This window comes from Thunnus albacares, chromosome 11 (assembly GCF_914725855.1).
Source record: "Thunnus albacares chromosome 11, fThuAlb1.1, whole genome shotgun sequence".
Taxonomy (NCBI): Eukaryota; Metazoa; Chordata; class Actinopteri; order Scombriformes; family Scombridae; genus Thunnus; species Thunnus albacares.
In genome coordinates, this window is record NC_058116.1 from 27,809,672 (window position 1) to 27,821,826 (window position 12,155).

A 12,155-nucleotide genomic window follows, 5' to 3' on the forward strand; every position below is an offset into this window, starting at 1 on the left:
GCACTCTCTCACTCCCCTCTGCTATTTTTAATGATGACCATGGAGCTCTAAAAACAGCCCTATGTTTCTTAAAGAGATAGACAAGTGCTCAAACTTTGAATGGCTTTTTACTGCCTATGAACTCATCACAATGTAGATACCAGCATGTTGATGTGTAACCTTATTGAACAGTTTTTATATTGTGTTATTTTTAGAGTTTCCATCTCAATTAATGTGGAATAATTATATCAGGGAATATGGGATTCCCTAACATACACTGTTTTATGATGGTGTATTTTGTAATGATCCTTTAATCATTGCTATGTGAACTACTTGGAATTGCAATCTTTCCAGAGAGGCACCATATAAATAACTTTTGATTCTATTATTAGAACACATTTTACGTTTTATTTAATTAAGGCCGAATTACATATCTGTCATTACATTAAATAATATGCACAAATTTGTGAGGAGTGAAATGCTAATGGTGCATTGGTGTTCTTTTGTTTTATTAATATTTTTAAAACTGAGAGACAGGATGTTACGATGCTTTAAAAGAATCTTATTATCTACCAACACATTTAATTAATTTTAATATGTTATCTATAAGTTATTGATTGCATATGCCAAGACAGACATCAATCAGGGTTAAATTATGATTTTGGGTATACAGTAATATAGTTTGTATTATTCAATCAATAATTACATTTTGTATTTGTGATTCTTATTGAGTGGGTTGTAGTTTTTTTTTTTTTTTTTGGGTGATTTTTCTTTGAACATCACAAAAGAATATCAAAGGCTCTATTTAATGCAAACACATGCACTTAAACTGTGAGGCTGTCAGTTTATTATTAAAGCACATGCTGCCCTCTTGTGATGATACAATGTAACGTCAGATGATACACAGGAAGAAAACAGTCCAGCCGTAAAATCCCTCCGTATAGCTTACTGTAGGATATATGTACACAAACAAAGTGGACACAGTACATTTCTAATAGTTTCTAATAGAAGGAAACTGAATTGAGTCTCTGTTTGAATCTGACATGTGGTTGAGTAGAGGGGAAACTACACCAAACCAGAGAAGTTCTCATCTTCCTCTTTGGTTTCTTACAAATCTTCCCCAGTGTCATTATCAGGAAACATGACCACTAATTTAAACTTGTGGTCATTCTGTATAAGGTCTGATCAGCACAAAGATTGAGTATGAATGTGCTGGAAAGTTTTATGGCTCAGTAGTGAGTGTGCACAAGGAAGTGAAATCATGCTGGCCTTTTACAAGTTAGGACTGGACTTTGCTTTTACTTTTATTTTCTGTAAATCACCGTGAAGCCAGAGACTCTCACAACAAAGGACACACATTATCTCCTCTGAACAATTTGGAGTAGCTGTTGTTTCTTACCAGGGACAATACTGATTCCTGCATCAGGACTTGAGGACTTTCTTAGACTTTTTCTGCCTTGCCTGCCTGTTTTCTTTCACTGGTTTGGATTTAACTGAATCTTTTAATGGGGGAAACTCTTCCAAGGGCGCCAGGAGGAGCTCAGCTCCACAGTGACACTTTGAGAAGACAATTCCGGACCCTCAGGGTTAAGATGGTACTTCTGGGAAGCTCAGGGGTGGGAAAATCAAGTTTGGCCCTGCGATTTGGCAAGGATGAGTTCAGAAATACATCACCGACTGTGGGCTGTGAGTTCATGACACTGGAATAACATTTACTAACAATGAAAACAAGATTTATCTTGAAGTAATAATTCAAAACTTTGGGAAATGCGCTTAGTTGCTTTTTTTGCCAGGAATTAGATGAGAAGATTGATAGCACCCTCATGTTTGTCCGTTGCACATGAAGCTACAGGAGACAATTAGTTGAGCTTAGTTAAACACAGGAAGCAGCATTATGTCCTTTGTTTAGTTCATACGAAAAAGTGGAAAAGCTGTGGGTTTGCAGGGGGTTATTTCTTGGCTGGGTATAGTGACTTGTGCCTGTAAATCCACAACACTTTGGCTTTGTATGGATTAAACAATTGAGATATAATATGTTGATAAGTCAGCTTTAGAGTTGCTGGTTGTTACCTTTGGCAGAGCCAGGCTAGTGACACACACACACACACACACACACACACACACACACACACACACACACACACACACACACACACACACACACACACACACCGAATAATAGTACAAAGTACATTTTGCTGCTAATGCTTATTAACTTTTACTTGAGCATTTTTTTCATGCAGGACTTTTACTTTTAATTAAGTATTTTTACATTGCCGTATTGGTCTGACTGATCTAAATACTTCCTCTATCACTTTGAACATGTAGCCAGTAGAGTTGTTTGATAATTGGGGTGACTTGATTAAACTTTTTGATATTAGTCAGGTTACGGGCAGCTGCACTTAAAATGAACTGAAGCTGTTAGATTTAACACGAAGACAGAAGTGAAGTGTTTCCCAGTCTGACTGACATAGAGAATAACACATTTTTGAAATACTTCCTCAGTGATGGAAGGCCACTTTGGTGATGTTCTCAGATCCTTCTCATCTAACTCTGGACAAGAAAGTGAATTAACATATTTCCCAAAATGTCAAACTTCATTGTTTGATCTACTAACTGATAACAGCACTATTACATCTAACGTGTGATTTCATACACATGTTGACTGCTGACTGTAAATATGATCCAGTTAAAATAATCTGAAGTTTTAGTGGTGAATGAATGAACCCCGTCTGGTGGAACTGTGCTGTCTGCCCCTTCCAGGTGCGTACCTGACCAAGGTGGTGCATCTGAATGATGTCACTCTTCGCTTTGAGATATGGGACACGGCAGGGCAGGAAAAATACCACAGTGTCACCCCACTTTACTACAGAGGAGCCCAAGCTGCACTCTTGGTCTATGATATCAGCAAAAGGGTAAAAGAAACAGACAACTGACTTGTAGCAAGCACTTATCTTGTCTTTTCCTGACTGGTTTATGAGCCATATCTGTGTCTTAATGTCACCATAGGAAACATTCATCAGAGCTCAAGTGTGGCTCAAAGAGCTGGAGAAACAGTACACCGCAGGATCTACTGTCATATGGCTGGTAGGCAACAAGGGGGATCTGGCTCAGGATCGGCAAGTCTCAGTGCAGGTAACAGACACAGAAAATAAACTTCCTCAAGCCCAATAATTAATATATGCAGATCTGATTTCTTTCTGTCATCACACAGGAAGGACAGAATCTAGCCAATGACAGGGGATTATCCTTCATAGAGACATCAGCCCTGTCAGGGGATCACATCAGTGAGCTGCTGCAAGCTGTGGGTAAGTAAATGTGTGTAGAGACAAACAAATACCATAGATGTATATATGCACAGATACACAGATACCACACGGGGGGCTGCCAGTCATTGTATTGATGCGTCAACATGGTCGCCACAAGTATTTTGTAGTGAGAGGTCTATCCGCTCTTACAGCTATCATGACTCACAGAGTTGTCAATCAATCAATCAATCAATCAATCAGTCAATCAGTTATTTTTCCTGCAGTGTATGTGTAGTCATTTATGTGTAATACAGAATACTTTGTTGATCAAAAATGATGGTTTTCATACCAAAATACTGTCTAATGCAAAGTAACAGCAGGCAAATATTGCTATTATAAATTAAAGTGGAGCCTATGTTTTGTAACTATGTTTTGTAATTAATTTAGAAGTATATTCTGTTTTATTTGTTTTTGTATTACTTGCGCAGTAAATGGCTACTATGATGTTTAAAAAAACTACAGGATAAGGACTCAATAACTTATAAAGTAACTTTTGAATAGCTAAAACTATTAAAAATGTCAGTGGATGTCAACATGCTTCACAATTCTGTTTGAATGATATTCATATTTTCACCGACTGACATTTCCCTCACTATTCACATAAATTAAGTAAGTTATATCATAAGTTTGTGCAAGCCGTTCCAGTGTAAACAGCAGGAAAATGACTTGTTGGCTACATGTTTGCATATAAGAGACACGATCAATATAAATGAAGCCCTAATAAGTCAAGTCAACAATAAAAGCAACGTTTATTCTTTGAGGGTTACTGGTTTGGCTCCTACAGTATGTGTTCATGTGACTGTATCCAAGGTTTCTGTCAACAAATGAAATAATAAAGAATGATAAAAAATGGAAGCTGCAAATTGCCATCACTCATAAATTCACAACAGGACAGAACAGAACAAAGATTAATAGCTACTTGACAATGCTTACAGTGATAACTGTATAATAAATCCAATATGTTGTTGACAGTAGAGTCTTGTGCAATAACTACTCGCCCATAAAATTATTCCTTGAACCTCGATTTTGGCATTTCTTTCTTTAGAACATCCAAACGCAGCTCTCTGCTGCAGCTAGAACCACGGCTGCAATATGGCAAAGTCACAGCCTGGATGTGGCGTCAACTTGTATATATCTATGAGAAAATACAATAAGAAAATTGCACTGGGATATTTATTAACTTAGTATGACCTCCCAGGCTAGTCTGTGTTTTAGCCCACAATGAAATGCTTTAGCCTGAAAAGAGATCTGCCTAACAGACTCACAAAAGTACAATGAAGGGCCACTCGCCTACCACAAGAGAGCAGTAGATACCAACATGAAGATCAAGTGTACTTCATAATCATGAATCTAAAGGTATCTACGTGCAGTAGGAAAAGTGCAAAACATTGAGGTCTGAGGTGGGTTCCTGCCACCAAAAATAAAGGGTGACAGTCCTCTTTCACTGCTTGAGCTCCTGGCTGCTAAAATATCTGCATGTTCCTGTGCAATGCAACTGCGAGTGTCGGACCTTCTTTAACAGTGCTATGTTTCAGCCCACAGAGTGTACGAGTGTGTTGGAGCGCAGCAGGGAGGTCTGTCAGAGTGGCAGGAGACACCGCTTCTGGATCTGCAACACAAAGACACATTCAATCCTTTTGCATCCTGCTGCAAAGTTGGGCCCTAACCTCTACAACTCCATCAGTTTTATCACTGTATGTCACATTTTTTCTCTGTCTTAATCAGTTTAAAGCTACACAAGACAGCTGAAGGCAGGTACATTTCAAATCTGTAAAAGGCTTGCAGATTCTAAATCTAATTATCTGCCTTTTTGATTCCTGATCCAATGCACAACACTGCTTTTATCCTTAAGAGAACAACCAATGAATGCATGTTCAGGATATTTTACTTCATTACCAGAGAAGAATTAAGGCTTTAAGCTATTCAGTATCATACATGTAGGATAAGTCCTTGGCTTTGGGGTTACAGTTTACTTTTAACTCCATTTGTTGATGATCTTTGCTGGTTCTGATTTCCCTCAGTGGGTTCAGGATCAACCTCCAGCAGACTGTAAATGCTCGGAGTCTTTGCCAGATGTCGAACTGATACCAATTACTTTGATTCAGTGTCTCCTGCCTTGTGACTGTCTGTGTGTGATCACACTTGAGCAGAAATCCCTCAGAGAGGCAGAGTTCAGTCGAGTGTGGTTCCCCAAATTCCTTTTGCACAATAGAGACCCTGTCGAGGTTCAAAAAGGTAATAATTGAACCAGATTTATGACAGTCTAAGTTTTGGATGTGTTTCCATCGTGCAACAATATTCTGCATGCTGCTGTCTTGGAGGTAGATATGAGAACTTTTATGGTACAGAAAGAACTTTAAAACATGTCTTGAATATTTCATGTTTTTACTGGCTGTCACTCTTAGTCTAGTTCTGCCAACTTATGGTATACTAAACCAATGAGAGTGTTGTTTTTAAAGGAATAGTTAAATATCAATTTCATGTCTGTGCATTAAGCATTGAGCTGGAGTCAGGATATGTTTAGCTTGCTTTGTCCCAGACCTCTGACTCACCACCTTCATTTGTTCAGCAATTTAAACAGAATTTATTAAGTTAAGGAGAGTTTTTATTTATATAAGACATTTCATACACAAGGAAAATCACGGTGCTTTACATCATGCAAAAGATTATAAGAACAATAACAATAAAAACAAGACTAAAAGAAGCAAGTGAAAGTAATAGAAAAGTAAAATACATAAAATTAGATAAAAAGTAAAAGAGTATCAAATGGCAGCGTAAAGGATAAAAATGATGAAGTGCAGCTCCCAAATTTAATTAAAAGCAAATATATGTGTCTTCCATGTAGATTTAAAAATGGAAATCTTTAGGCCATTTCTTCCAGGTGTGAGCAGCATAGAAACTAAAAGCAGCTTCACTGTGTTTAGTTATAACTTTAGGAACCAAAGGTAGACCAGTGCCAGCTGACCGAAGAGCTCTGCAAGGTTCTTACTGTTCATACTGTGACAAGAATAAGTAAAATTCATTCAGTCAATTCAATCTGATTATCAAGCTAATGTCTAATTTAATATAAAAATGAAGCAGCTCCAAACAGGCTACGCACAGCAGAATATCGTCATCACATTAAGGGTGCCAATATGTTCAGAGCCAAAAAACAACACCTGTCCTCATCAGCCAGATCCAGCAATCCTTGCTACAGCTGGAGACACTGCAAACAACTACTTGGTGCCAATAGGTGTATTTCTGAACTTTGGACACAGCCAGTTTTTTTTTTTTTTTCCAAAATTTTGAGCTGTTCTAAATTTCATAACAGTTTCTGGCCCTGAAAACAGTTTTATGGCTGAATGAATACACTAGTCTAGAGCCATAAGTTCTGCTGCTACATGACTGTAGAGATTTTTTTCTTTGATTTGTAAATGTGTGTCATAAAAGAATATGCTGTGCTTTGAAATGGGATTAAATTCACAATGCAGGAAAAAAAACACACTATCACAAATAATAAAGTAATACAAATACAATCTCCTCACTGACATTAGGGGAAAATGCTTGTGTCACTTTCTCCCTTACAGTTTGAAGCTGAAGCTCCATGTGCAAGTGACTAAATCCCCTGCAGTCAATCATTTGCCCTTTGCGCAATATTCTCATTTTCTCCATACACACAACAATCTGCTTGTCTGCTGGATGGCTCAAAAGGTGGACTTTTTCCTGCTCAGTGATTTAAAACATCACTTAGCTTATAGATAATAAATTGTCACTGAAAAGAGGCTTTAGTGCTGATTAAACCAAGCTTCTGTACGGCTGGGGAGGCTGCTTGCCCTCGTTTGGTTTGGATGCCTCTCAGAAACAAAGGAACACCTCACGCTGAGCACATGAAGTGCAGTAGAAGTAAAACAAAATTTGGTTGTCATTATGAGTGCATAAATCTTGTGAATAAAAAGCAACCTTCAGTTCTGTAGTTTCACAACTTGCAGATGTGCAAACCTCTTGAGTGAACTCAGTCAAATGTGTTTCTTCATTTTTAACTGTTGAGCTGTAAATTAATCCATAGTGAAAATAAAACAATGAAGAACTGGAGTCTATTTCTTATTCAAAAGATGCAAAAGTAAAGTAACTCATTCTCCATTCTTGACTGAATTGAATTTAAAGTTTTTTGATGTACAGATGTTATGAAATGCTCTATTGTGACAACACAAATCTTAGGGGAGTAACTACACCCTTGCTAATAATCCTGCTTGTGCTGCCATCTACTGGCTACTACATGTTCTGCACAACCTTTGCATGACAGCCAAGCCAAGGAACAGTACCAGGCTGTGCAATGTAGTGTCACAATGTAGTAGTCAAGCTAGCTGTACCTAGATCATTTGCTAGGATGTTTATTGTTGGCTGAACACCTTTACCTCTACAAGCTATATTGATTCTGTTATTCTTTATGTCATTAAAATGTTAAAATGTCTGTATTTGAGTATGAAATGATTATTGAAAATGATGTGATATCACATTTTGGAGCAAGGCTGTTCAATCAGTTAGTTTCATGATCACTGTTTTTATGTTTGAAATGTTTTTACTGATAATTACATAATACACACTTAAAAACTGAATGAAGGTAAAAGGACAGGGAAACACATTTTCCCTTTGCTGTAAAAAGTTTTACACATTCTTATCTTTGTGTTGTGTAAATTTGTGATGTTTTGAACTTCTTTTACAGTTTTACAGTAAGAGTGGCCTCGTTAGCAATAAAGGCTAAAGAAAAGTAGCCTACTGATGCCTTCTGCTGCATAAACCTTGCCTTGCACATCATAGTGTTCCCTACAGAGTCTCCCTGGTGGTGTAATGGAAATACAATTGAAACTGCAGGTCATGTGATGGGCTTTAGACCAGGAAGACCTTTTCCAAAACAACCATTTGGCTGAAAAACAGTAAAGAGAATTTGTTTCATACACATTCACACATACACAGACTAAATATTTGAACCAAGCTGCTGTGAACGGCCTTACATGTTTGTATTGACTCTGCTGCAGCAAACACAGCTGTAAGATCTTTGAGACAAATGAAGAAATGAGTCTTCAAACTGAACAAATTTAAACGTAAAGCAAATCTTACATCAATGTTTGTCAATATGAATGAAGATTTGTTGATTCAACTTAACACCTAAAGGTTATTGAACTTGTTATCTGTAGTTTAGTTAACTTGGTTGATTTTACATTTTCAAAATTCATGATACAACTTTGTCAAATCACATTTTTAAGGCGATTTCTAAGTTGAACCAGCTTAATATGTTCTATAGTGTGCCATCCATGTGTATGGAGAGTCGGCCTCTTCTGCCAGAGATGGACTCAGATACTCATAAGCAACATGTCCACAAATAAAAGCCTGAAGAACTTTTTCAGCATATGCACCCACTGAGTAACTGTCATTGGAAAGAACTGGATGCCATCCAGCAACACAGTACAGTTCTCTCAAATCTTCACATTTCACTACAGTGCAACGATATTTCACAGCTGGGTGTAGTGCAACTGACTTCAGCTTTTTCACTGAAGTCTTTAAAACTGGGGGATACAAAAAATAACGCTTGACATTGCATTCTAATTTTATTCTTTTATGTAATTTATGTGGTTGTTCATCCATGTAATTAGCATACAAAACGCTTTCCAGGACTTTCTAAAGTACAAGTCAACAGTCACATTCTTACTTCTGCCTTCTTAATGCAATGCAATCAAAGAATAAAATAAAACAAACACAAATAATCGACATAAAACTTAATAAGTAACTCATATGTGTATTCTCCAAACTCCAAAATAATGGTCTGACTCATTATTAAAACCTCCAGAATGGAACAAAACAAATGTGAATAATTGGACACCCGCAGCATTTTCACTGTGCGATCCAAACATTGCTGTCACTCTCAGCTGTTGGTCTGTAAACTCTGGCTGTGATGAAAGCCAGATGTTCATTTCTCCTTGCAACTTTTCGGCCAAATCGTCCAACGGGTCTGATGCCTCTGCCTGTATACCAGGATGCATCAATGTCTGGATCTGAAAAAAAAAAAAAAAATCAGAAAACAATTACTTACTTAAAGGACCAGTGTGTAACATTTAGTGGCATCTGGCGGTGAGGTTGCAGATCACAACCGACTGAATACACCTCCCCCTCACCTTCCAATCATGTAGGAGAACCAACAGTAAGCCCTCTCTAGAGCCAGAGTTTGGTTTGTCCATTCTGGGCTACTGTAGAAACAGTGAGCTCCGTATAAGGGGAACCGCTCCCTTTGTAGACATAAAGGGCTCATTCTAAGGCAACAAAAACACAATGATTCCTATTTTCAGGTGATTATACACTAATTAAAACATACTTATGAATATTATGTTTCATCTCTGCCGAGTCCGTTCCATTAGATGCCACTAAATTCTACACACTGACCCCTAAAACATGATATAACAATAATGTAACCTTAATAATGTGCTACTGATAACTAAAACTGCCAAAACATTTGTTCAAGTGTTGGTATGCTGACAAAAAATGAAGAGAAATAGTTACTTTAGGGCTTGTTATTGTTTTAAAAATAAGGTTAAATGCATCTAAACCCAAAGTGGTCAATATTGAATAAATGAATAAATAAATAACAAGTTGAACAAATACTAATGAGATATATAATATGAGCATGATATTCAGAAATGATCCAATAAATAATTTTAAGCTTGTTATTATAAAGTGATATTTTATTTATTTATTTATATTTGTATTATTTTATTTCACAGTAATTATTATTGAATTTTTTTGTTCAGGGATTTTTAAACATTCACATTTACCCACTGATCGCTTTACTTTATAAATAAATTGGTTATTGTAAATGGAGAAAACGGGGAAAGTTATGTGATTGGCTGACTATGTGATGAAAAACCAAAATAAATAAAAGCTTCAGAAGCAAAAGCTAACTTTGGAAAATATAAACTGTTTACTGAATTAAATGCAAATGAGCAGCAAAAAACTCTGGCAATGTCACAAGAAACAGGATAATATAACATTTCATTATAATCAGATAATGTTATTTTTATGTATTTAATTTTGACCCACTTTGGGTCATATAACTGTGTCATCAGTCGGGCATCTCTTACTTCTGATAATCATGGAACCGCCTCGATGAGGTCCACATAAAGCTTGACTCAGCAACAGAAAGACAACACAGAGTATTGCACACACCCTCATTGCAACTTGACCTGCACCAAAGAAAAAACATAAAATCAGTCACATCTACACACAACATGTGTCGAATTCAGCTGATACAGAGGATCATCAGAGCTGACGTTTTTAATAGGGTAGTTGAGTAATTGAGTAGATCTGTGCTCTCTGCTGATAAAGTAAATTACAAAGAATTAGAAAGTCATATATTTCTACAGCACACATTAATGTCTAATAAAACCAAATGACTGGAACCTGCAGAGTTGTCTGTTTTGAAGTAATTTTAATAAACTGTAAATCTTCTCTGGCTTCAAAATGAAAATTAATTTGCTCCTGCTGTCTGAAAATTGCAGCACAGATGAGTAAACTGTGCCAGAGAAAGTGTGAGAGTTGAAAGACAGAACAAGGATCAGGGTTAAAGTAACAGTCTGATTAGGTTTTTTCCCCCTTAATCTCAGCAGACGTTCTGGCTTTACTTTGCCTTGATTACACGGTTGCATCATCTCTGATCCAAACTATATTTGACGTGGTTTTCATCACAGCAAATATGAAAACTTACCGTGAGTAGAAATGTTTGTAGGATGGTTGAGCTGCAGCACCAAACTTCACTTGCTGTTTCTGTATCTTTCAGTAAAAGCCACAGGTGCAGCAATGGTGACCACAGCAAGTCCTTCTCTCCTTCTAAGTATGAAATGACATCCTATTATAATCCCAATGACTGGACGCAAGAAAAGAGTAATTATATTGAGACTAATTGACTCAATAAATGTGTTCTCACCTGCGCTAGGCGGTGGATGCACCTCTGAGGTTTTGGTGTCTCTGGGTGTTGGTTTGAGTTTATCAGCGTTTCATCATCTCTTTATATTCCAACAGGAGGGGCAGCAATGTGTTGATATGCTGATGTCACCCACCTCTCAAGAACAATGTATACTGTTCTTACGCTACATGTGACGTCATTGGAAAATTATTGCTTTTTTTATCATGAAAATTTACCTTTTTTTTAGCTGGACTGACTGATTTTTGTCAGATCAAAGAAGTTTCTTCCAGCTGTTCACTGTTAAGATTTGACAATTCAGCACATGTGCTGGTTTAACTTTCAAACATTAACAGTGGAGCCGGGAGCTTATTTTGCATTTTGAGGGTGTTGTTGGATGCTATAACAAAATAAATCTTTAAAGGGGTCATTTGAAAGATCCAACATCTTTATGTGAGAGATGCATTTCACTTATCAAAGTCATGTGAACTTTTCCACATTAAAAGCAACAATATATAAGACAAAAGCATGCAATAAATGTGGAAATTATGTGTATTTCTACTTTAATATTTGTGTATTTTGGAACGACCTCTCTGGAATGTCCCACTGCTAAAACATTCTGAAGTTTAAGGACTTGAAAGCAGCTTTTGAGTGCAAACTTTCCTGCTGATTTAAGAAACCGACAGAGTAAATGTTCAGTTATGGCACCATAACAGGCAAAAATAAATGATATTTGAAGCTGCTGACACTGTATCGACAATGATAAATGATTAGCTGAGGTTATGGTGAATTAATGTAATTCTGCCACAGACAGAGGCAACAAAAGCAATTATGTTGGTTAAAATGATCTTTATAAGGTCAAAAAACTACATTAGTTTTTACAACAAAAGAAAAAAATAAAGATAAAACAACAGCATCAGTTTAGTTTGTAAATAATTTAA

At 36.8% G+C, this 12,155-nt stretch overlaps 1 protein-coding gene across 1 annotated transcript; it reads left to right on the plus strand.

Annotated features, from left to right (window-relative positions):
- Positions 1 to 1,292: 1,292 nt before the first annotated feature.
- LOC122992278 (ras-related protein Rab-17-like) lies at positions 1,293 to 7,737 on the plus strand. The gene is made up of 5 exons (XM_044366036.1): positions 1,293 to 1,665; positions 2,743 to 2,894; positions 2,989 to 3,114; positions 3,194 to 3,287; positions 4,823 to 7,737. The coding sequence occupies exons 1-5, from the start codon at positions 1,485 to 1,487 to the stop codon at positions 4,951 to 4,953; spliced, it is 684 nt and encodes a 227-aa protein (XP_044221971.1). The 5' UTR covers positions 1,293 to 1,484; the 3' UTR covers positions 4,954 to 7,737.
- Positions 7,738 to 12,155: the final 4,418 nt, after the last annotated feature.

Excerpts from the sequence above, each read along its gene's own strand:
- LOC122992278 (XM_044366036.1), top strand. The coding sequence starts at position 1,485 with ATGGGGGAAACTCTTCCAAGGGCGCCAGGAGGAGCTCAGCTCCACAGT. Across the intron at positions 3,115-3,193 it reads ATCGGCAAGTCTCAGTGCAG|GAAGGACAGAATCTAGCCAA; the intron begins GTAACAGACACA and ends GTCATCACACAG. Across the intron at positions 3,288-4,822 it reads TGAGCTGCTGCAAGCTGTGG|CCCACAGAGTGTACGAGTGT; the intron begins GTAAGTAAATGT and ends GCTATGTTTCAG.